This window comes from Amblyomma americanum, chromosome 11 (assembly GCF_052857255.1).
Source record: "Amblyomma americanum isolate KBUSLIRL-KWMA chromosome 11, ASM5285725v1, whole genome shotgun sequence".
NCBI lineage: Eukaryota > Metazoa > Arthropoda > Arachnida > Ixodida > Ixodidae > Amblyomma > Amblyomma americanum.
In genome coordinates this window covers 110,261,374-110,287,054 of record NC_135507.1, presented here as the reverse complement: position 1 = coordinate 110,287,054, position 25,681 = coordinate 110,261,374, and the positions used below count along the sequence as shown (strand labels likewise).

General features: G+C 45.7%; 2 protein-coding genes and 1 long non-coding RNA gene across 5 annotated transcripts in view; 1 reads left to right on the top strand and 2 right to left on the bottom strand.

The window, feature by feature from the left end:
• Positions 1–2,361, top strand: part of Dph2 (Diphthamide biosynthesis 2) — a 117,917-nt gene extending 115,556 nt beyond the window's left edge. The window contains exon 6 of the mRNA XM_077644676.1: positions 447–2,361. Coding sequence (XP_077500802.1) covers positions 447–586 — 140 coding nt within the window. The 3' untranslated portion in view covers positions 587–2,361. The remainder of the gene's footprint in view (positions 1–446) is intronic.
• LOC144111394 (uncharacterized) lies at positions 389–25,681 on the bottom strand. 3 transcript variants are annotated; one of them, XR_013310040.1, is made up of 3 exons: positions 25,506–25,662; positions 21,453–21,575; positions 389–627 (listed from the first exon to the last, which is right to left on the bottom strand). It is a non-coding gene; the product is annotated as an uncharacterized LOC144111394 (long non-coding RNA). The 3 variants fall into 3 exon arrangements; XR_013310039.1 differs by lacking the exon at positions 389–627 and adding an exon at positions 19,879–20,336 and having other exon boundaries at positions 25,506–25,681; XR_013310041.1 differs by lacking the exon at positions 389–627 and adding an exon at positions 20,415–20,955 and having other exon boundaries at positions 25,506–25,676.
• LOC144111393 (uncharacterized) lies at positions 14,110–16,212 on the bottom strand. Its single transcript, XM_077644678.1, has one exon. The coding sequence runs from the start codon at positions 14,819–14,821 to the stop codon at positions 14,120–14,122; it is 702 nt and encodes a 233-aa protein (XP_077500804.1). The 5' UTR covers positions 14,822–16,212; the 3' UTR covers positions 14,110–14,119.

Genomic DNA, 25,681 nt, shown 5'->3' with positions numbered 1-25,681 from the left:
TGTTTAGAAAAAATCCAGCAGTGTTTGAGGCCACAATGTTACTTTTAGTGCAGTCGTCCACATTTGGGCATGTCTTGGGCAACCTGCCAGCTGCATGCACGCACGCGCACACTAATGTGCGACGACATCACTCAGCAGACAGGCTTTTTTGCATTTTGAGGCTGAGATAGACCCCATGACCTTGAAACTGGCTTATGGTCTGCTTGTACCTTAGAAGGACATGGTTGTAGGCCAGTTGGTAGGACATCGTGAGGAGCAAAAGCGCAAAACAGGACGGGACTGAGGCAGGCGACAACACAGGGCAGTGTTGACAACTGAACTTTTGTGGTTTTGCTCCTCACGAGGTCTGCTTGTGCCTGACAACATGTGGCAAAAAGGAGCTGGGCACTGGAATTCAGCTGCATTTATTGTAAACGGGCTCTTTCTCCACCAATCTGCTATTGCAGGCGAGTATCTGATGAACCGCACATGGCAGGGGCTGCAGCCATGCCTGGGCCAGATGCCACCTGCAGACATCAGAAGAGGCCAGGTGGGACTGGCTGCTGGCTACGAGGGAGAGGGCGGTGGAGAGGAGGTGCCGCCATGACTCTGTGCCTGTTAGGAAGGCAGCACTGGACGAAGCTTCAGCTGCAAATGACACGCGAAATCTTCAATCAGGCTTAATGACTGCCACATAGCATCCAGCTTTCCTGTTACCAGGGTTCATACAGAATATTTAGCCTGAAATTGAGGCAGAATTGCAGGATTTCAGGGCTACAGGGGGGGGGGGGGGGCAAGATATATTTTTTTTGGATCACACAGATAAGGAATCCTGTGACTGATTTCCCTCCCAACGGCCCCTGGCCCTTCAGCGGAAACCAGGAGTGTTATGTCATTCTTAGTCTCGGCATCTTTGGAGAGGCTATCCGCAAACCCCCCAGAGCATTTCTTGCACCAACTTCAGCTCGAGTGCTTTCTTTTTCTGACCTGTGCAGGCATTCTGGGCTATTCTTTGCCAGCGCTCGAGAAATTTCCTATATCATAGCTACTGCGGCATGCAGCTGAGCTGGAGATATACATCCAGCTTTTCAATGATCATTCACATCAGTTGTCTTCTGGCACAAGTCTGTGCTAACCCACCCACCATAATCTACTGGCTCGCATGGCGTAATTCGCACCAAAAGGGCAAAAATTAGAGGGGGCTTTTAAGCTCCGTGATAGCATTGGTCATCCTCAACTTTGATAGACCCCCAAGAATCCTTATACCATTCCTGATGGAGTGGTTAAGTGATGTGCCACATCCTTGCAATGGCAGGCATGACCCAGGTTGCTCTTCCTGAGGCCAGTCATTAATTTAACTGCCATGGTAATTATTTTTTGATGATGTCAGGACGGCGCAAAAACAACAAGGACCAAAGAGGCACACGAGCACAACAGGACAGGTGCCACCTTGCAAATGAGGTTTGTTCGCCCAAACCCTTACATTTTATGAAGCACCCCAGCAGAAGCCTATCACACAGGAATAAGAGATTGTAAACAGTAATCAGAATTCAGGAAGTAGGTGCTACTTCTTACAGACCGTAAGATACATTCATGCATTCATCACTACACTCCTGATAAAAGCAAACTGGTCCCAAGATTATGCAAGCGCCAAACCAACAGGAAAGCAATTCATCCTCACAATAAAGACCCACGCTTGGCCAAGGCCAAGATCACAATATCAAAATTCTCGCTTTAATACATCGTGTGATAATGAATGAATGACCAACAACAAATTCTGAAAAAATTATGGACATGAAAACTTAAAACCTTCGAGAAATACTCTCAGCGTCAAAGTACTAAAACAAGTGTCAAAACTTAGAAACCTTCGAGAAATCCTCTCAGCGTCAAGGAACTAAAAGTATTGGATTCTACACAATTCTCGTTTGGCTGTTAAAACACATTCAGGAACAACAAACTATGCAGAGAAAACTTCAACACATTAAAACCTAAAGACACCCTTCGAGAAAAGCCACCTCAGCGTCACTGATTGAAATGGACGCTTTACTAACACATGCGCTTCCCGCTTTCTTAATAAAATATGCCTCTACTACTTCTCGCTCAAACTTGTCTTTACCGCTCTTCAAAAAAATTGTTTTGTCTAGTTCCGGACGACACTCTTTGCAGGTTTTGCAGTGGTCTGCAAGGAAGCTTCCATGTCGGTTGCGCACATTCCGCAAGTGCTCACTGGCACGTTCACTGAAACATCGACCGGTTTGCTCTATGTAAACGACACCACAGCTTAGAGGAATCTGATACACAACTTGTGACCTGAATTTGGTGAACTGTTTTTGATGTTTAATAGGGCAAACCGGTCGTTTCTTCTCCAGTTTAGTCATAATACATAGTACAGTCATAGTTTGTTGTTCCTGAATGTGTTTTAGCAGCCAAACGAGAATTGTGTAGAATCTAATACTTTAGTTCTTTGATGGTGAGAGTATTTCTCGAAGGTTTTAAGTTTTCATGTCCATAATTTTTTCTGAGTTTGTTGTTGGTCACTCATTCATTATCACATGATGTATTAAAGCGAGAATTTTGATATTGCGATCTGTTTGCCTTGGCCAAGCGCGGGTCGTTGTTGAGAGGATGAATTGCTTTCGTGTTGGTTTTGCGCTTGGATAATCTTGGGACCAGTTTGCTTTTATCAGGAGTGTAGTGATGAATGCATGAATGTATCTACTAGTAGCACCTACTTCCTGAATTCTGATTATTGTTTACAATCTCTTATTCCTGTGTGATAGGCTTCTGCTGTGATAGGCTCGGGTGCTTCATAAAATGTAAGGGTTTGGGCGAATAAACCTCAGTTGCAAGGTGGCGCCTGTCCTGTTGTGCTCGTGTGCCTCTTTGGTCCTTGTTGTTTTTGCGCCGTCCTGACATCATCAAAAAGCTATGCACCAACTAGCCCAAACGAAAGTACTTCATGGTAGTTAGTTGGCTCATGATCCGGTGGGCAGGTTGTAATGGCGCTAAGAGGTCACATGACTTATGCGGCACACCCGGGTAGCTTCTCCGGGGATTTTTCACTCTCAACGCCACCACCACCCGATTTTCTGCAGAACGGGAGCCTCAACGCTATTGCATTAAAATGATGCGATTGATTTCACAGGTAGCTTGGGTTGCAAACAGGAGAGCACTGCTAAGAAGTGCAAGGAAGATTGATCTTAAGAAGGAAGGGGAGCATCTTCCATGGGGCGCTCTTTGGTGGCAGACCAGATCAATCCCCCATTTTTGCACCGATTTCAAGGAGTGCACTAGAAAGTGGCCTCAAAAGAGCCTTTGAAACAATTTTCTTAAGGACCAAACGTTGACAGAAACGTGTCACGAGATTATGACAAAAATGAAAAGGTTGTGCCTCATGTTGTACGAATTGAGTACTGCAGTACTGAGGAAACCAAGATTTATAATTAAAACTTGGCATTGAAAATTGCATAAAAAGCAACCTTGCAGTGAAGCCCGCTATTATCGGAGTATCCCACCACGTCTCAGTAAAATATTGCTGATTTGTTTCAAGTGCAGAGTATGTTTTTCCTTCGGGAGTGTTCTGCATGTTTTATTATACTTTACATTCTCTCCAATGTGCCTTTTAGTGGAAAGCAACGCTCCCTTTGTATCGTTGACCACATGCTTTTAGCTTTTGTCACTAGATGTTGCCATTTCTTGGAGCTGCTATCATAGTCCACTAATACTTTCGTCGACGAGGCGTACATCACTCGGCCGTAACAGCTTTCGGTGTGGAAACTGGAAGCTAAGATAGACACTATTCTATACTAAAAATTTCTAATTACTGCCTGGCAGGCAAGATTTATATTGAGTTTATGGTGCAGCACTTTTGCCGCCATGCAGTTGCCATTGTGCTCAGTGATCACGGTTTCCAGCATCGGTATACATAAAAGCGGGTGCATGCAATATTTGAAAAATCCTCAGTAAAAATTTTCTAGTGTTTCCAACAAAACAGTTGCACAATCCAGCACTGTAACAGCAAGCTTTCTGGTGCGCTGGAAAAAAATTGGCTGCTTAAAATTCAGTGTTCGGTCCCTTTAAGGGGGTTTTTAGGGACCTGTGCAAACCCTGTGTTATCTAAAGAAGAAGCTGACTGCAAGGTGAAATTGTATGGTCATGATTTTTTGATGCACCTGGCTTATAATGAAACATTAAAAAGCCAGTTTCATTAACTGTTGTGATTGGTCATCAGAGTAACACACCACCCTTCGGGCCATGGTCCATTGTTGCCAACTGCCGTTTCTTTAAGTTGTGACCTACCATAGGATGCTACTCTGAGCCAGGGGAACGAAAGAATTTTAAAAAATATGCGGTCACTGAATCGAGGTGAAGGGGAATGCAGGAAAGCTTGTGCTGCTTTGCCTGATTGCAACAGCCTGTAATAAAGCTCAACCAAAACTGAAGGTTAAGAGGGTTTCAAATTGGGCTAGTTGGTAGTTAGCATGGTCAAACATAATTGCGTAATAATAAAGGAAAAGCAATTCTTGGACAAGAGATACCAAACATAAACCGATCTGCTGGAACGAAGTCTTTCTGATGCTTGACGATACGATAGCAAAGTTGCTGGTTCAAATGTGTTTTTTATATTTTCACATGTTACGCTTATATATGTGTGCACACCGCAATAAACCTCAGTTGATAGTTTGCGCACCAGTGGTTGTGTCGTCGCTGTGTTCTCCCACGTCAGTCTAAAAGCGCAATTATGTTTGACCATGAGAACTGAAAGTGTCTGTTCACTGCGAACTATGCTGCTCCGTTTCATTGCGAATAAAATAGACGCGCCAAGCTGGTGGCATGTAGTCATTTATGAGGCTGGTCATAAACAGCATAAATGTTAGGCTGCTGTGCAGGAATTTCAGGAGTTGGATTTTGATAGAGGGATTTCCTTTGCTTTGAAACTTTTCAACCACCTCAGTGATGTATACAGTCACCGACTGCATTTTCGGACAGTTTAAGGACCGCGAAAACGTCCGGAAAAATCACTTTAGCTTATTGCCTATATGCCGGAGGGAGGAGCCAGTAGTTGTAGTATTGTGCACATTCTCGCCGCGCGTTCTGTATGGCGACCGCTCTCGATGGCCACAGTGCCCTCGGCATGTCACTGACGAACACACAGGTAAGCACAAAGTTTAGTTGCGAAAGTGAACCGTCCACAGTACGAAGGGCTCGGAATAAGACAGCGAAACAATAAGAACCTACAAAGTAAGTGCTCTGTTGGTGTTGATCGTTCGTACCTTCGTAATTAGGCATCGTAGGATAGCTGCCGCGAGGTGTCTTGACTGACATATAAGCGGGAGTTGTATGGTATAAAAGTCAGGGTTGCAGTGCGTTTTGCCGCAGGTATGCCATCTCGCTTTGAAATTCTTCCGCACTAGCTGTCTCCATGAAGCAGTACCACATCTCACACGCGCTTCGTTCTACGTCTTCCCGCACCCGGGACGAAAGAGTGATGATTTCCACGAACTGTTCAAGCTTGTGCCACAGAACAACGGTACGAATTCGAAACCACATGGCCCTTTAAGAGGCTCCCTTTTAGCTTAAGTTTCGTTTTGTTTGGTCCAAGTTTTCGATCTCCTGCGCAGTTTGAATTATTCATTATATTGTCACGTAGTGGTGGCAGCAGTCCGGGCAGTGAGTAAAACCGCGTAAAATTCTTCTAAAAAGAAACATTTATTGGGCTGATCTGCGCCCATGGCGGCCTGAATAACTCGGCGGCGAAAGCAACAAGCGTGCTCTGCGGTCGTCACTTCTCGGCAGCGCTTAATTTAAAGCTGGCAAGGAACTATAAAGCAACTGCAACTATCTAGAAAAATGTGGAAGCAGTTGTTCGTGGCAACGATCATTTGAGATAAGATGTTCGCATCAGACACAAAAGCCCTGAGCGAACAAATTAACAAAGATGTGCGGCAATATGGCGGCTTAGGTAATAGCGGAGAGTGCGAACGAGGTCCGAAAAATCGAGCAGTCAGTTGCAGTGCGTCCGAATTGTACATTGGCTCTATGGGCCATATCACCATGCCGCGAAAAAGTCCAAATAGTCAAGCATGCCTGAAAAATATTAGCTGTGGTTTAAGTCTACTGCTGAACCTAGTAGAGAGCGAAAACTGGCGTATCGGGCAACTAGACGCGGCTTGGTGTCCAACTTTGATTGCGTTCTGCACACTGGATAGGCAGTGTGGCCACCCTGGCAGGTGGCAGTTAAATTAATGGTTGGTTACGAGAGGTTGATCACCCCGCCTGCCAAAATTGTAACTAGGGAGAAATCGCCACCCAGGCACATATCCTCCGGGGCTGCACAAACCTTACTGCCAGCTCCCTGCACGGAGGGATGGAACCAACTCCTCAGAAGGCCAGGCAAGACCATCCAATCTTTTGAGTAGATGAAGCGCACAAGTATGCAGCACACAGGAAAAGAAAGACACGAGGCAGGCGCTACTTGCAAATGTTATTAAATTCAAGAACGGCTTATTTATAGCTAAGAGGAAGGCGTGGTGGAAAAGGAGACAAAAGTAATATAACAAACAAGTAAACGACTAGTGTGAGGGGAAGGATACTACAGAGGGGGGAACAAAAGTGATTCACATCTTTCTAAACTTATCTAAAAATATTCTTTCATTCTTATGAATGACCAGCGATGGGATGCTGACACAGGAACTCTTGCTTTTTCTAATCCGGTGGGCTTCTAGCAGTTCACGGGCAGTCTTATCTTTATTTCTACATAATATCTGAGTTTCTTGGAGCTTTGCTTCACAAATTTTTTGCTGCTCTTTGCCGCAGTCCTTGCAGTGATGTGGCAAATGCGATCCGGTACCAGTTCTTAGCAAGCATTTATGCTCCGTTAGGCGTTCATTAATACATCGCCCTGTCTGGCCGATGTACACCTTTTCACAAGTCAGCGGGATGCTATAAACTACCCTCACAGCACATTTCAGAAAAGGCTTACTTCACATCCTGGCATACCACATCAGAAAAAGAGGAAAAGGGTGTGTCAGCGATACATCTATGAACCTTGTTAAAGCTGAGATTTCATATCTTGAATGGTTTTGCTGATTACACGTGAGATTTCTGTCTACGCATGCCTAGATTTTCTGTATAGTTGCTCCCTTTACAAGGAATAAAGTCAGACGAAGTAGCGCTTTTCCTACGTCGTTCTTCTACTGTGTGTGTGTTTTTCGGCGCTACTGTTTTCCTTTCTGGATCGAAATGAACCATCTAGCCCAAATAGAAGATCTTTTAAAATGTACATCGGCCAAACAGGGCGCTGCATAAATGAGCGACTCAGGGAGCATGCGCTAAATGTGAGGAACAAAAGTGGCAAAGGTGCACATCTTGTGTCACACATTATTAACTGCAGCAATTGTGCACCGCGATTTGAAGAGGCGGCGATTCTGGGTAGGAGCAGAAACGAACACGTGCGGCTGGCTATCGAAGCATTCCATATTAAGAAAAAGGCTGAAGGATGTGTTAGCGATACTTCTTTATCACTTTACTCCGCCCAATTGAAGTTTTTGTGCACACATCGTTGCCAGTAATCTCGCATGACTCGAATTTTCTGTTAGCTTGGGCAAGTGTGGAAAAATGTATATCTATGCGTTGGTGTGAGAAGAATAAAGTAGTTGTTAGTGTTCCGCCAGTCTTTGTGTTTCTCCCGTGTATGTGGTTCGTGGAATGTTTTGCACACATCGTTCATCTGTATCACCATGCACCAACTCGGCCGAACAGAAGTGTTATTGAACAACCTAGTGAGTTGTTCTCCCGCAGAAATTCAATGGCAGTTTTTTGCACAGTTTGCGAGTAAGTCAAGGGCGATTAGTCAATGTAATTTAAAAAATCGTCAACGTACCTAAAGGTCTTGAGAACTTTGCCTGTGTCAAATGCCCCCGATAGGCTTCTGTCAATGCCCACAAGAACGATGTTGCTCAAGATGTGCAGGATATTTTATCAGATTTTAAACAACATGCTAAGGGTTTGGATTTTACATATGAACTAGCAAAAGAAAACAAATTAGCTTTTAGATACTGACTTGACCATTGCTGACAAAGGTGTTTGCTAAATGTATCGTCCTCGTGCCCTTTCTTTGGCCCTTTACACCATGTGTCATGCCTGTTATTGTTTTTTCTCCGATCTTATCGTTTTTAACTAAGTCATGTTTTTAGTTTTTTCTTTTATCGCTTTTATGACCCTACTCATCTTTCTGACGTTTGCTGCAGCTGATAGGTGGTGTGACAGTGAACCTATATATTATGTGTTTCTTTCAATAAAAAAAATCAGTTGTCAGTAGCGCGTTGTCTTGTCCACCTTTCTTGTGATTGTCTCTTATTTTTGCGCTAACATTTGTACATAGAACTATGCACCAATTAGCCCCGCAACAAGTGTTACTTGAGTACCTGTTGTTTGTTATATTGTTTTTGTCTCCCTTTCCACCACGCCTTCCTCTTAGCTATAAATAAGCCGTTCTTGAATTCAATAAACAGTTGCAAGTAGCGCCTGCCTCGTGTCTTTCTTTTCCTGTGTGCTGCATTCTTGTGCGCTTCATCTACTCAAGCTATGAACCAACTTGGCCAAGAACATGTTCTACGGAAGACCATCCAACTGGCACTTGTTTCGTGGGCTCAGGCAGTTGCCCCCACCTGGGGACCACCTGCCCTAAACCCCGACATTCTATGGCAATAAAGTTGTTTCTCTCTCTCACCTGTTGTTCCAACTAATTTGAACATAATGTAAGGTTGGGTTTATTCTAAGAAGCTTCTTAACGGGAGCAGGGCCAACAGCAGTTCGATGTCAGCTAGTCCAGCCAGGAGCGTGCACCAGGCGATGACCATGCGGCTCGCGCATATGCTCGTCGTCTTCCTTACAATGGCCCCCAAACAGAAGAGGAGCCATCCTGGTGACTTAAGGGGCGGACAAGACAGCGGGGTCATAGTATCTCTTGAGGCGCTGGATATGTACGGTCTCACGGCCGCGGCATCTGAGACCGGGTGACACCGTGAGGGGCTGAACAATATAGTTGACTGGAGATGTTTGTTCCAAGGTGCGATATGGCCCTTGATATTTAGCCAGCAGTTTTCGGGAGAGGCCCGGAGTACTGTGAAGTATCCACAGCCAGACAAGAGAGCCGGGCGAGAAATGCTGGGGACATTGATCTTCATCGTGGCGCATTTTTTGAAGGGACTGGGTAGCTGTCGTGAGCGACCGGGCGATCTGGCGGCAGTCTTCGGCGTGCCTGGCAGCTTCGGAAATGGTGGTGCACTCGGATGCGTCAGGGTGGTAGGGGAGAACAGTATCAATGGGAACGGAGGAATGCCGTGAGTTTTTAAACTGGAAAGAGCTGGAATTAATATGAATATTGTAAAATGGATTAAAGCGTACTTAGGAAATCGTAACCAGGTGGTCAAAATGGATGGTCATGTGTCCGCCTCACTAGCAGTTCTTTCAGGAGTTCCACAGGGTTCTGTTCTGGGACCGTTGTTATTTTTGGTGTATATTAATGATATCTCTGCTGTCATGGAACCAAATGTACGACTGAAGTTATTCGCAGATGACTGTTTAATTTATTCCACAGTTAGAAACACGGAAGACCATCTTAGAATTAACAACTCTTTACAGGCATTAAGCGAATGGTGCAAAAAATGGAACATGGAAATGAATTATTCGAAATCAACGTACATGCACATTACAACGAAGAAATCTGTTCTTTCGTTCCCATATTTCATTGGTGACAAGTGTTTGGTAAACGTAACTCAGTTTAAGTATCTAGGAATGACAATAACACAAAATTTAAATTGGGGCACACATATAGAAGAGGTGTGCTCTAAAGCACACCAGAGGTTATGTTTTTTGCGAAAAAAATTGGAGAATGCTACACGAGATGTAAGACTAATTGCATATAAAGCTTTTGTGAGGCCAATCCTTGAGTATGCGTCAGTAGTATGGAGTCCTAAACAGAATTATTTAAAGAAACAATTAGAAAGAGCTCAGAGGTACGCAGTACGCTTTATTTGCTGCCGATATCGAAGGACAGACTCAGTTACAGATATGCTTTCTTCCTGTAACCTGGATTCATTAGAAATACGTAGAGAAAAAAATCGCCTAAAGCTACTATTCCAGATGCTCCAAGGACAGGTAAACATTCAAAAGGAAACATACATACAAGCGCCAGGCAAACGGAGTTCTAGAACAAATCATAGTCGGATAATTCAGCCGTACTACGCCCATAGTGAAGCTTTCAGAAATTCCTTCTTCCCCCATGTAATTGAAATGTGGAATGACTTGCCAATGAGTGTTGTAGAACAGAATGATCTGCATGAATTTGAGCGATCTCTGGATGACTATCTGCTTGAAAGTGCTATTTGATGCTTGAACGAATGTACTGTCTTCTGCTGATGTATTTAGTGATTGTGAACAATTCTATTTTCTACGAAGTTTTCATACCCTCCCTGTAAGGACCCTCGCTTGAGGGTTAACAGTATTGTTAAATAAATAAATAAAATAAATAAAGGAGGAAGAAAGGAGAAAATCCTGTCGTAGACTGTGTAGCAGTATTGTATGCGAACGTAATATATGGGAGAATAAGGTCCCAGGTCGTGTGGTACGAACCGACGTACATAGCGAGTGCGGTTAAAGCGTTCAGTGAGGCCATTGGTCTGAGGGTGGTAAGCGGTGGAAGTCCGATGGATGACGTTGCACTCACGGAGCAGAGCTTTGATGACATCAAACAGGAAGACGCGGCCTCTGTCGCAGAGGAGTTCTCGAGGGGCACCGTGTCGAAGGATAAACTGACGCAGAAGAACAGATGCCACATCCTGTGCCCTGGCAGCAGAAAGCGCGGCGGTTTCAGCATACCGCGTGAGGTGATCGACGGCAACAATGATCCATCGTTTGCCAGAAGCAGTATAGTGGAGGGGACCATATAAATCAATGCCAACGCGGTCGAAAGGGCGAGGAGGACAAGGTAGCGGTTGCTACTCGCCAGCAGTACGGGTAGTGGGTGTCTTGCAGCGTTGGCAGTCGAGGCACGAGTGAACGTATTTCAAAACGGAATTGTACATGCCACGCCAGTAGTAGCGGAGGCGGAGGCGCATGTAAGTCTTGAAAAGGCTTGCGTGACCGCATTGTAAGTCAGCGTGAAAACATGAGCAGATAGAGGGCCGTAGGTGGCGAGGAATGACGAGGAGCCATTTTCGTTCATCAGAATGGTAATTATGGCGATAAAGCAGGTTATTTTGGGTCTCAAAATGGGAAGCTTGACGGCGCAGCACGCGGGATGGTGTAACCGCCGATGGGTCAGAGAGCAAGTCGAGGAGAGCACGAATCCAGGGATCCTTGCGCTGTTCAGAAGGCATGTCACTGACGGTGGGAGATGGCGTAGGGGCTCCGATCTCGCAGAGGCTGGCAAGTTCGGCGGGGAGCGAGACAAGGTGTCGGCGTCCTGATGTTTGCGGCCCGACCGGTAGACGACTCGGATGTTATATTTTTGAAGACGCAGCACCCATCGCGTCAGGCGGCCGGAAGGATCTTTCAAAGAACAAAGCCAACAAAGGGCATGATGATCCATAACGACGTCGAAAGGACGGCCGTACACGCAAGGGCGAAACTTGCCTAAGGCCCACACAATGGCGAGGCACTCTTTTTCAATCACAGAATAGTGAGACTCGGCCTTTGTAAGTGTGCGGCCGGCATAGGCAACGACATATTCGTCGTATCCATATTGCGCTGAGCGAGCACTGCACCGAGACCAATACCACTGGCATCCGTACGAACTTCAGTCGGGGCCGCCGGGTCGTAATGGCGCAAAATGGGCGATGCCGTGAGGAGATGACCTAAGGAGGTGTCGTCGCAGGCGGGTGACCAAGCCGAAAAATTGACATTGGCGCCAAGCAGCTGAGTCAAAGGGGCAGCAATTGAGGCAAAGCTGCGAATGAAATGCCTAAAATAAGAGCAGAGCCCTAGGAAGCTGCGAAGTTCCTTAGTGGTGGAAGGTTTGGGAAATTCAGTCACAGCTCGAAGTTTCGCGGGGTCAGGGCATACACTGTCTTTCGACACGTGACCTAAAATAGTCAGTTCAGGGGCTGCAAAGGTGCATTTTTTAAAGTTTTTCTGCAGGCCTGCGTTTGTAAGGCATATCAAAACGTCCCGCAGGCGAGACAGATGCGTTTGAAAGCCGGGTGAAAAGATAACGATATCGTCCAGGTAGTACAGGCACGCCTTCCACATGAGGCCAGGCAAAACGGTATCCATCATTCGCTCGAAAGTTGCCGGAGCGTTACACAGGCCGAAAGGCATGACGGTAAACTCGTAGAGGCCGTCAGGCGTCGCGAACGCGGTTTTGGCACGATCTGCAGCTGCCATTGGGACCTGCCAATAACCAGAGTGCAAATCAAGGGAAGAAAAGAGCTCCACGCCTTGTAGACAGCCCAGAGCGTCATCAATATGGTCTTTGCGTGTTATCTTATTAATGCAGCGGTAATCGACGCAAAACCGAATGGAGCCATCCTTCTTGACAAGGACAACCGGGGAGGACCAGGGGCTGGTGGAAGGCTGAATAACGCCGCTCTGAAGCATGGTGTCTACCTGTTCTTCAGTAACTCGTCGTTCAGTGGCGGAAACACGATATGGGCGCTGGCGGGGAGGGGCATGAACGCCGGTGTCAATGCGATGCTCGACTGTTGACGTGCGCCCCAAAACGCATTGGTGGCAATTGAAGGAGGAGCGAAACTCCTCAAGAAGCTGGGTTCGCTGAGTTGGAGGTAGAGTGGCGTCGATAGAGCGAAGGAATAGGTCGGTCAACAACGGGGCAGGCGCAGGAGTAGGTGAGCTGAGGGCGTCCATGGCGACTGGCGGTGATTCTGCGGTAGCGTCGGGATGGTTAAAAACAGAATCAACGAGCTGCACAGTGCCGACGCATTCTCCACGGCGCAAAGTGAAGGGGCTTGAAAACGGGTTGAAGACCCACAGTGCGGTGAGGCCAGCGGAGAAAGTGAGCAGGGCATAAGGCAGCGGCAGGCAATGGCGACGCATAAAAGTAGGAGACGGCGTGAAGAGGACACTGGCATCGCGAACACAAGCACAGGAGAGAGGCGCAATCACGGAAGAGCACGCAGGAATGTCGGTACTGTCGGCGACAAAAGCTTTGGCAGGAACAGGGGCACTGCAACTTTCAGTCTCTGGCACGGGATTCGGCAACGTAGAAAGTGCTACTTGAGCCCGAGCACAGTCGATGACCGCGTCATGAAGCGATAGGAAGTCCCAGCCCAAGATGATCGAATGCGAAGATGACGGCAGAACGATGAACTCAACCAAGTATAGAATGTCTTCTATGACTAGTCGAGCAGTACACGCTGCTAACGGCTGGATGAGGTGCACACTTGCAGTTCGTAACGACAGGCCAGAAAGGGGCGTCTTCACTTTCCTCAAAGATAGGCAAAGCGCTGCATCCATGATAGAAACCGCAGTACTGGTGTCGACAAGCGCCACCACGGATACGCCCTCTACAAAAACTTCAATTAAATTGGCGGCAGACAAAACAAGGCCTTTCAAATTTCGACGACTGCGCAGTTTTTACCTCAGGAACTGCGGCACCTAGTTTTCCTCTTGAGTGGTCAAGGGACGCTGTCGCATCGGAGAGATCGAGTGCCGACGTGGAGAAGGCGAACGGCGTCCAGAGAAGGAGGTGTGTTCAGGAGACAGAGAACGGCTTAGGGGCGGCTCGGCAGGAGGTGAGTACTGACACTGGGACCAGTAACCGGAAACATCAGGAGGTGTTCGGGAGACGTTCATGCGTCGACGGCAAAGCCGCGCCACATGACCTGTCAAGCCGCAGAAGTAGTAGATCGGGCGGTTGTCAGGCTTGCACCAGGAGTTTCCCAGTTAAGCAGGCGGTCGATTATTATCAGGCGTGCCCCAGGAGGTTCGCAGATGAGCAGGCGGCGGAATAAAAGCAGCGGGCTCTCGAACGGGACCAGGAGGCAGAGCATAGGTAGGTGGACGAGGTCGCGCAACAATGTCCAAATATGTCAGCGGGGCCACGAGAGGTGTGGGCTGAGGGGCTTGCGGGAGAGCCTCAGCGACACCTGTTCTTGAATTATGTGCCGCAAATTCGTAGTTATGTGTGGTGATGGCGTGAAATAAGCGAGGGCTGGCGAGCAACTTCTTTCCGGATGAAGCTCTTGATGTGCGGTAGGAGTGATGACTGGTCTCTTGCATCGTTCAGGCCAGCAAGCGAGTCGACGTTCGTGGTGTGTTCGCGTGTCAGAGCCCTCTGCTTGCGTAGTTCGTCGAAGCTCTGACACAGGGTGACGACTTCCGCGATGATGCGCAGGTCTCGCGCCAACAACATCTGAAAGGCATCGTCATCAATGCTCTTGAGAATATGCCTGATCTTGTCGGCTTCGGACATCTGAGCGTTTACCCTCTTGCACAGATTGACGACATCCTCAATGTAACTTGTGAAGTTCTCGCCTACCTGCTGCGACCGCGCACGCAAGCGCTGTTCGGCACGGAGTTTTCTGACTGCCGGGCGGCCGAGTACCTCTGAGAAGTTTGCTTTGAAAACAGACCATGATGTAATGTCCGCCTCGTGGTTCCGATACCACAGATTCGCCACGCCCGTTAGATAGAAAATCACGTTGTTCGGCTTGGTTTCCGCGTCCCACTTGTTGTATGCGCTCACCCGCTCATACGATGCGAGCCAATCTTCAACATCATGGTTGTCCGTGCCACTGAAGATAGCGGGGTGTCGCTGACGGAGAGAACCAGCACAGACGACGGCGGCCGGGCTCACTTGTACGGCTTGGTGGTTAGGCATCGCGGTAGAGGGTAATGTTCGGTAGCGGAGTTCCAGGGCGAGAGAATATTGCACGGCACCTGCACCAAATGTAAGGTGGGGTTTATTCTGAGAAGTTTCTTAACGGGAGCAGGGCCAACAGCAGTTCGATGTCAGCTAGTCCAGCCAGGAGCGTGCACCAGGCGATGACCATGCGGCTCACGCATATGCTCGTCGTCTTCCTTACGATAAACACAACCTCTCATGTGCCCCTATCAAGGCAGCTGCCATATTACAAGTACCAAACAAAGCCTTGCACCTGTGCCTTACTTTCATGTTTACCAAATTTATTATGAGCATGTTACTTCACTGCTCTAGTACAGCAAACCCTGTGCTTCCATCTCCTGCATTCTGTAGCATTCTTTGTGTTCATTTTGGGCAGGAAGGGATGGACCTTTTGAAAGCCCCCAGGCTAAAACATGTTGCTACCCGTCCTTACTACCTTTTGCTTGTGGTCTGTTTCCATCAGGGTGTCTATAGTCGGATACAACTTGAACGTAGCCACTTCTTCCCTTCAAAGTACCCCCTTCCAACCAATGACACTGGCCGATTCTCATGATTCTGCTGGTGTGACAAAGCAGGGAGTGGTAGATGAAAGAAGATAATTCCTTCCCTCAGTGGTAGGGGATAGACCCCTCTCTCCAATGTGGCGCTGTTCCATGCATTGTCATGCTAGCAGGGTCATGAGAATCGGCCGACGCCATTGGCTGGAAAGGGGTCCTTTGATGGGAAAAAGCCGTGCTGCGTTCTTAAGTTGCATCAGACTATAGCAACCTGGAGCAGTAAGGGGGAAATTGAGAACTGGTTTTTGAGGAAAGTAAATGGCACAGTCTCTGTGTTCCATGGAAGGAATAAACGAGGGAGTGAGAGAAGAAAGGGAGAAAGAGGTGCCGTAGTGGAGGGCTCCAGAAGTTTTGACCAGCTAGGAATCTTTAACATGCACTGACATTGCACAGCACATGGGCGCCTTTGGAGGCGAAATGCAGCCCACTGCGGTTGGGTTGGAACCGGGTACTCCACTCCGGCTCAGTAGACTAGCGCCTTAACCACTGAGCCACCGCGGGGGGTACTGTAAGGGGGCCATTTTCAGAGAAAATGGCACACTGAAATTAACATGATGCTCTGTGGTGAATTACAACAGCACGGGTGGTTGAACGGGTGGTTGAACAGGCTAGTTGGTAATTCATGTTTGGAAAAAATGGGGCACCTTTAAGACATGGACTGATAAAGATAAGGACGACACAGCGCTGGCTTCAACTAGTTATTTTATTGCAGAGCGACACATTTCCAAAACTGCCTTGGACTGGAACCACTTGCCCTCCTTCATCGTCACCATTATGGGCGATATGAAGTCCAAGGATGCTGTCTCTACTTACGTACTGTAACCAGTAGTTTTTATATATATATTCTGTTCATTTGTTTCGTTATATTAACCACTCCTCTCTCTAATGCCTGACCGGTCCTGAGAGTAACAAAATGAAATGAAATGTATAGGAAAAATGGGCGGGAAAATATGGGGAACAGCTGCTGGGCTTGCACGTGACAGAAAGATAACTAAGGTAAAAAAGGCACAAGACAACAAAGCTGTACTTGGGAACAGACTAAAATGGAAGGGCTGGTAAATTGCTTTGAAAAGTGGCGAAGTCTATGTGGTGCAAACTGGGCGTTGCCTCAATGAGAGTCTTATGGAGCAGTCCAATAATGTTTACAACACTGTAAAGAGAAACCTGGGAGTCCACTGCCTAAGGTACCCCTCCCGTTCCTGTGAGCCCTTTCCGCATGAATGCACTGTCATCGCGAGAAATGCACATCTACTTGCATATGAAATCACAGAAGCCACCTGCATTCTAAAACTAGGAGATTGCGTAAGCACACCCTCGACAGCTCTAACAAAATGGGAATTGGACTATTTGAGCCAGGTTCTGGAAAATGATTAGGTCGTCCTACCTACTACTAAGAAAGGAAGCGCCAACAGAGACAAGACGCAAGAAGTGACACGGACAAGCACTTGTCCGTGTCACTTCTTACGTCTTGTCTCTGTTGGCGCTTCTTTTCTTAGTAACATGCACCAACTAGCCCAGCAAAAAGTTCTAGTTCTAACTTCTAACTTCTAAAGTTCTAACTTCGATCTTTTAATAGTTGGTGTTTCTTAATACAACTTTTCAGCTCTTATTGGCCCTTTTGGCATTGGTGATTTTCACCCTGCTTTTAACGGTCTTTTTGGCTCTTTTATTGCATTTTACTATCATTCTGCTTTTAACGGCCTTTTGGTTATTTTTTTGCTCTTTTGTTTCTATGTTGTCATCACATATTGTCATTTGTTACTCTGTTACTGCCTATAGGTGTCATCCTTTTACCAGCCCTTCCATTTTAGTCTGTCCCCAAGTACAGCATTGTTATCTTGTGTCTTTTTTACCTTAGTAATCTTTCTGTTGCCTGCAAGCCCAGCAGCTGTTCCCCGTATTTTCCGACCCACTTTTCCAATATATATATATATATATATATTGTGTCGCTCTGCAATAAAAGAACTAGTTGAAGTTAACGCTGTGTCGTCCTATCTGTCCATGTCTTAAGGGTGCGGTTTTTTCCAAACATGCAACAGCACAGCAAGTGCTCTGCACATGGTCCGTACGCACTTGCATTACCTTTTTGCTTCGCACAGTGGTGAGGCACGACACATCCTGTCCACCAAGCTTGATTTCATCCATTTGTTGCCCACAAAGCAAGCACTGTGCATACTGGTTTGTTCCATGCTGTTCAGGGAACTAAGTTAAATTCAGAAGTATTTTCCTTGGAAGAAGCTGGAACCAGTAGTGAACAGAGTTAGTTTTCACTTTTGCATCATTCGTGCAATGCCAAGAAGTAAAATAACATAGTAGCATAGCTAAATCCAATTGTTGTTCTGCCATCATCATCAGGCTGACTACACCCACTGCAGGGCAAAGGGTTCTCCCATGTGCCTCCAATTAGCCCGGTCCTTTGCCAGCTCCACCCACCCTATGCCTGCGAACTTAATAATCTCATCTGCCCACCTAACCTTCTGTCGCCGCCTGCTACCCTTGCCTTCTCTTGGAATCCCCTCCGTCACCCTTAAGGACCAGCGGTTATCTTGCCTTCGCATTACATGCCCTGCCCGAGCCCATTTCTTCCTCTTGATTTCGACTAGGATGTCATTGACCCCCGTTTGTTCCCTCGCCCAGTCTGCCCGCTTCCGGTCTCTGTGGTAACCCTTTTGCATTCTTTGTGTGCATGTTGTGCAGGAAGGGACGGAGCCCAAAGCACACCTTTTGAAAGCCCCCAGGCTAAAACATGAAAAAATTGGAAAATTGGAACACTTATTTCCTCACTTTGATGCCAAGACTGACCACCATTTGAAAGCAAGTGGTAATATAGCCTGGTCTCCTCATGGATCTCCAACATTGTACCCCATCTCGCAAGTCAGCACTGAGAAGGCTAAGGCGATCCGAGACTGGTGGCTCCATCCGTGGGAAGGAAAGAGCACCGTGTCAAAGCGGCCTCCTCCGCAATGCTGAATTTCTGTGCCAATCTAACATGTGAATGGAATGCTGGCTGTACTTTGAAAACACCATCCTGAACTGCCTTTTCAGTTACTGCTGTAACTGTTTAAAAAGTCAACACTGCTGAAATATTTGAGGGACTATTGTCTTCCTTGGCCCTGGCTAGACGACAAACCTCTACTTTCCACAGTGCTGCAAACAACTTGTGAGACCAAGTATAAAGACCACCTTGACACACTGCAGCTTGCTTTCTTTTGACGCTTTCTAAATAGCAAATAGGGGAAATATGCTTTCAGTGCAGCTTTGGCAGTTTGAGTAAATAGTTTTCTTGCTATCAACTATTATTAGTGCATACTCTCCACTACCATCTGCCATGAAGTTCTTCTGCCTCTTCTGTGATCAAGTAAATTTGCCTTAAATGGTTGGGGAACACGGAAAAAAAAGTCGGGGATCTTGAAAACAGTAGCCCTGTGTACACTTTTTCTGTAGCCACTGGATGGCTGAGTGACAAATTAAGTTGGAAGCTACTGTTCTGTGTCGTCATTCTACTTGTATACCTTTGCGCTAGCACCATCCTGTGCTATAGGGAGGATTTGCTCATCAGCATCCACCCATGTGCAGCTATGTGGCTACAGAGGAAACGAGTTTTTTTTTCAGCTTCCGAGAAATCCGCAGAGCTTTCCTTCGCAAATGTATATTGGCTGTGCATATTCAAGGAGAACTCTAGTTTGAGCTAGTTGGTTCATGATTCAGAGAAAACGGTGCGAAATACGGGGACAAAAGAGAAACAAACACCACAGGACCAGTATGCTAAAGAGTAATTACTCCTTTACTGAAACCTACTCTGCCGTGGGCACCATGCACCCAATCCAAATTTTGGTGCCCAGTCTGACGCTAGCGAGAGTCTTTTTGTGTTCACTGCAAACACTACCATATCTTACTTTGCAAGATTAAAAGTGAATGAATGGATGGGAGAAACTTGTTGTTGGGCTCTGCACAGAATGCAGGGAGTTGTGCTAGAGTGATCTCTGGTTGATCTCTTTAGGCAGCAGTATTATGGACTGCTGCACGACTTATGTTAAGATTTCTTGACTACAGTTGTTAACACAGAAGCCGAGCTGAAGTTTGCATTTATCTTTAAGATGAGTCACACTGGATGAGGAATTAGTTCTGCCGCCCTGCTTCATGTCCTTTTTTTACCCCTTCAAATTTTAATGAATGTTTTACAATGCATAATGAACACAACCCCCAAATTCAGTTTCTTGGGAAAATTTATGTTCATTATGCAACCAAATACAGTAAATTGGACCATGCCTTTTAGTGACATGAGCATACATGCAAAAGCAGTGCTCTACTGTCACGGCAGCATCCATTCTGCACCTTCCTTCCAATGCCATGCATCCTTTTAATTGATCGGACGATTCATTCAACGCAGGTGCTGACATACTGCAATGTTTGCTTGTCCTGAATCTTTTTGTTTGTTTTCAAAAGCCTTTTTACGTGCGAGGCCAAGTTCCTTCAAACAATAATTTTGCACAATCCCGGATATTCACAATGACCGCAGACCACCTCGTGCTGAGGGCTAGGAAGAAATGCCACGAAGAGGGTACTGAATGGATGGCACATTTCTCGTCTGGGCAGCGATATACGCTCATTCTTCTTGGTAAGAGTGAATGTGAAAGGAGACATATGCTTTGGTGCCTCAAAGTGCAGACCAAGCTGTCTACGACCAGAAATTCATCCATTCTCGGCTGCAAGATACTCAGCAGAAGCAAAAGACTTGGTGGTGAGGCTGTGGGTTAGCGTGTGTGTCACTGCTTGTGAAAGTCTACAGTGTGGGTTTTACTTTTGCGGATTTATTCTCGAGCTCCACAGCTAACCAAACCCAGCTGCTTGGCCTGCTCAGGCACAATTCGAATCATTTTGCTATGAGGTGATTAGGACCACCAGGAACAGTCCACCATTAAAAAGCACTGGCCCTGGAAGCACAAAAGGTGGGTGAATTATAAAAGTGCCGCTTCTTTGCAACACTTATTACTTTTGGCTTTGAAGCCTGGCGGTTCCAATGCCAACGAGTGAGACATGGTGGCTATACTATAAGAACTGACAGAATCGTACAAGATCTTGTACAGCATGCCTCTGCCTAGACGACTCCTCTATGTACAAGGAGTGAATAACGCTAGTAGCCTTCTCATTTAGCTGCTACACACTGGCACCATACTAAAGCGACATGAAGATTTGCAATGTCCGGTTTGTGACACAAGATGCAGCCAAATTTATCTGGAAGATTGCTTCTCTGCTGTTTGAGATTGTAGCAGGTGCTCAGGGAGACCAGCTGCTATGATGGAACTTCAGCAAGAGAGCATCTTGGGGTGCAGCATAGTGCCGGCAACGGTTGGCACACTACAGTTTCCCTCGGCAAGAGAGAGGGGTCATAGTAGGGCACCCAGAGCCACACAAGGGGGTCTGGAGGATAGGATGAAGATCAAGTAAGTAACGAGAAAGTAAGCTGACTGCATTCTTCGGCATACCAGGTGGCTTCAGAAAGTGGCGTGGACTCAGAAATATTGGGACGGTAGCAAAGAAGGTTGCTCACGCCTGTGCAGAAGAAAGGAGAGAATCCAGTGGTAGTTTGTGTCATGGTGCATAAGTGGGCTGGGGAGATGGAGAAAGCACTTAATCTGGAAACTTAATTTTACTCACTGAGGGTGGAACGAGCTTGTTCCACCAGTGCCAGTGGACTACTTACTAATAACTGGCATCGCCTTACTAATAACTGGCATCATTCACTGGAAGCCTCTTTTTTTATTAATTTATGGCCTTTGTTCTCTTTCCTGAACATTGTGTACTGTATGGTCCCATGCAAAAACACTTTCCTGGCATTGCAGCTCAATAAATAAAGTTCCAACCAAGTGAAACTGAGTCATTAAGTGCAGAAATTAACAGGGGCTGACCAACTAGCGCGATCGCACTGTCCTATTGTAATCATTCTTTTCCGCACTGTCTGCTGCCACATGTGATGCTGAGCAGAGGCAAATAATGAATCTAATAATTACCACTTCGTTTTAGCGAAACAGCCAGGCCAATATTCTTACGTGGTACGCTTTGGCGACGTGTTTTCTCCGCAGCGGCCTCCTCCTCTTCGCTTTCGTTCGCAGCCATCGAGTCCTGCTGCTCTCAGCGAGGTCCCTTATGAGAATCAGCCTGGCCAGTTCCTCCTGAAATGTGGGTGAGGAGGAATTACGCTAACCGCTGGCCAGCGCGTATTACGGTGAAACCAGACAACCATCGAACAGCTATAAACACGCTGCATGCCGAAAAACCTCAGAGGAGGATGCTAGCGATTATTATTATTTTTTTTATTTAGAACATACTGCAGGCCTACAGTTGGCCCAAGCAGGAGGGGCGAGTACATAATATATGCAAAAAAGAACAGGTTTAGCAAAATTGAAAAAATGTTAAATACAAGTTGTAACACAAAATACAGCAATAAATACAAGGCTCAGATGCAAAATACAAAAAGTGAACGCAGAAACGGCTCTCAAATTAAATGCTGTGAAGAAAACATTGAGTCAAAAGAATCAGCTCTGGTTAAGAGATCTGGCGAACACCTGTTCCACTCCTCAATGGTGCGTGGAAAAAATGAGTATTTAAAGGCGTTAATCCTAGCACTGTAAGGGGTTAATGATTGTGTATGATGATTTCGTGTTTGGCGCGTAATGTTAGGTTTAAGGAAGGGGTCTGCATTCATAGACAGTTTATGGTTTTTTAGTAAGAAAAGTAGTTTCAGTCTTTGAATTTTCCGGCGCAGCTGTAATGTTTCAATACCGTGAGTTTGCATGAGGGTCGTTGGTGAGTCAGTTACACGATACTTTGAAAAAATAAAACGGACGGCTTTGCGTTGAATCATTTCAAGGGCCTCGATGTTACGTTTAGTGTAGGGATCCCAGACGGTGCACGCATATTCTAGTGATGGCCTTATTATTGAAAAGTAGGTTAATTTTTTAAGTTCAGGTGGGGCAAGTTTTAGTTTATGTCTAAGAAAGCAGAGTTTACGAAAGGCTGAGGAGCATACGTTTGATACATGTTTATTCCAGCTAAGGTTTTTCGTTATTGTAACTCCTAGATACTTGTACTCGCTGACTTCGGTCAGAAGGTGAGATGAAATATTGTAAGGAAATGAGAAGGAAGCCTTTTTGTTAGTTATCGTCATGTATACTGTTTTCTCTAAATTTAGCTTCATGTCCCATTTATTACACCATGTGTGTATGTTCTGAAGATTGGAGTTTAGTAAAACTTGATCATCTTGGCAAGTAATTTGGTGAAATAAAACGCAGTCATCTGCAAATAATCTAATTTGAACAGGGGTAGTTATAACGTAAGTAATGTCATTGATATATATCAAAAAGAGGAGAGGTCCGAGGACGCTTCCCTGTGGGACACCTGAAGTGACCGGCAGGTGGTTTGAATAGCAATCATCAATACAAACAAATTGTGTGCGGTGAGAAAGGTATGAGGAAATCCAACGAATTATGAAATTAGGAAGACCAATAAGTTCAAGTTTGTAAATTAGTTTGGCATGACAAATAACATCAAAGGCTTTGCTGAAGTCTAAAAAAATAACATCCATTTGACCAGCGCTATTTAGTACACTTGCAAAAGTATGAATGACAGAAGTTAGCTGAGTGACAGTGGAAAAGCCTTTTCGAAACCCGTGCTGATGGGGGGTAAGTACCTTGTTATCGTTTAGAAATGTAGTTAGCTATGATATGCTCAGCAAGTTTGCAACATGTGGAAGTTATTGATATGGGACGATAATTAGCAATCAAGGCAGGATCACCCTTTTTCAGCACGGGCACAATCCGCGCTTTCCTCCAGTCGGAAGGAATGTTTCCTGTTTCAAATGATTTGCGGAAAATAACAACCAGGAACTCTGTGATGGCTTCTGCATAACGGCGCAAAAAAATATTTGGTATACCGTCAGGTCCAGCGGACACTTTAGTTTTGAGGTTGAGTAGCATGGAGAATACGCCAGATGAAGAAACAATGTCGGGGGTCGTGTTGGGAGACATGGTACTGGGTTGAACAAATAAACCATGATGGGAAAACACACTCTGAAAATACTTATTGAATGCCTCAGAGATTTGCGATTTATCAGCAAGCTGGACACCTTGACATGAAATGCGCGTAATTGTTTTTTTCTTTTTCGATAAAAATTTCCAGAACTTATGTGGTGAGTCACGAAGAAAATTTGGCAGGCTATACTGAAAGTAATTTTGTTTAGCCTGGCGCAAAGCGCTTGTGAAGTTAGCCTGATTTATTTTAACTATATTTCGACAGGCACCCCCACGCTTCAGACGTTTGATTTTTCTTTTCAAATGTATTATTTCTCGCCAAGGAGTTTTTTTACATGTTTTCTTTGTTCTATTAGGAATGTAGTTATCAATGCAGCACGTACAGATTTCTTTAAATTTATTCCAGAGTTCATCAACATTAGTTCCTCGAAACATGTCAAGGTGTAAGCTGAAGTAGTCTAACACACTTTCATCATTAGCTCTGGAGAAGTTTTTCACGGAAATAATTTTTGCAGGTTCACTGTCGACATTTTGTTGAATGGGACAAGTAAAAACCACCATGCAATGATCAGATAACCCAGTTTCAACTGAAACAGTAAAACGTTCTGTTTCTTGGCTGAGAAAGACGAGGTCGAGAATAGATGCAGCTTCACCGTGTATGCGCGTTGGGTGCTTAACTCCCTGTTGCAAATTATGAATAAGCATAATATCACACATGTATGAAGCATTTATGTCATTGTTTGTACTAGGGAAGGGACTATTCCAGTCAATATTTGGGAGATTAAAATCACCGACAAGATATATTTTATCACGGCGAAATTTAGACATGTGATCGGCCAGATCACATAAATATTGAGGTGGTGAATCAGGTGGTCTGTATACAGCAAAAAGCACAAACGATCTACCCCCGTACGACAGTTTTAAGGTCACACTTTCATGGTTAGCTATTTGCTGCAACGTGTGTGCCTCTGTGTTTTGATTCACCAGGACCGCAACTCCCCCTCCACGTGTTGCTCTATCACGGCGAAAAACTTGATAAGAGCGGGGGAAAACAGTTTCATCATCAATATCATCTCTCAGCCAAGTCTCGGTTATAACTACGGCGTGTGGATTTTGAATCAACAAGATAGCCTCCAAAGCCTCCGATTTATTTACAATACTACGTGCATTTATATTAAGTAAGCGAAATTCCTTAACACGAGGTTGTGAAAGTCAGTCTTTGCTTTGATTACTGTTTTTATCATCGAGTTGAACTCTGCTGTTATCGCTGTCATCCCAGGTGTAAAGCATTTTTTCGATTCGCAGCTTGTCATTTATCAAGGTAACTTTTTTTCCTTCATTCCTTTTTGTTTTTGCGCTGTCCCACAGTAGTTTACGCTTCCTAAGTGTGTTTCGTGAATAATCGTTCTGTATTGAAATATTACTGCCTTTTAGTTTCTTGCAGTTTTTAAAGAGTTCTTGCTTTTCGTTATAGTCCTGGAAGAACACAATTACAGGGCGGTTTGTTGCCTTTCTGCCCAGCCTGTGTATTCTGCCCACAGAACTGCAAGATACGTTAAGCTTATCTGCAAGAACTTCAGTTAGAACCTTCTTTTTCAAGTCAGCCTCAGATTCCCCGGGTTCCTCTTTTACTCCAAAAACAATAAGGTTTGAGCGGCGGCTCCTGTCTTCTAAATCAGTTATTTTCGCCTGGAGTTCATATATTGTTTGTTCTAGAGTGTCAATCCTGTTTGCCTGCTTCTCCAAGGCTGTAAACCTTAGTCTCATATCATTCATGAGTTTTTCCATATTGCTCTGTTGCTCTCTCAAAGCAGTCACTTCAGTGGCTAGGCCCTTTTGCCCTTTAAGTAATTCTTTCAGCATTTCACTAGTATCCGGACCGGGATTAGTTTCAACGTCTCCACATAGGAGCAGTTTGCACATACAAAAAGCATTGTAGGCAATTTCAACGAACTGCTACACCCATCTGATTTTGTTCACACAAAAGAAAGCGGGGATACGACTGATGGGAATACGTCCCGTCGATGATGCACGGTTTGCTCCGCATCCTATCATTTCAAGCAGACTGCTCACCCATGCGCTGGTCGCCTCTGACGTCTCCGACAGATGACAGGCCATATGTCCAATATAGTGGCTAGCTAAAGCACACAGCGATGCTAGGGTAGGGTTGCACCGAGCCGGGAAGCGCCTTCGCCAAACGCAGCCGGCACAGACAGACGGCCGCCAATTGGCTGCGCTGTGCGTTGAAG

Bases quoted from the DNA above. Each gene is read 5' to 3' on its own strand.
- LOC144111393 (XM_077644678.1), bottom strand. From the start codon at position 14,821: ATGCCTAACCACCAAGCCGTACAAGTGAGCCCGGCCGCCGTCGTCTGT.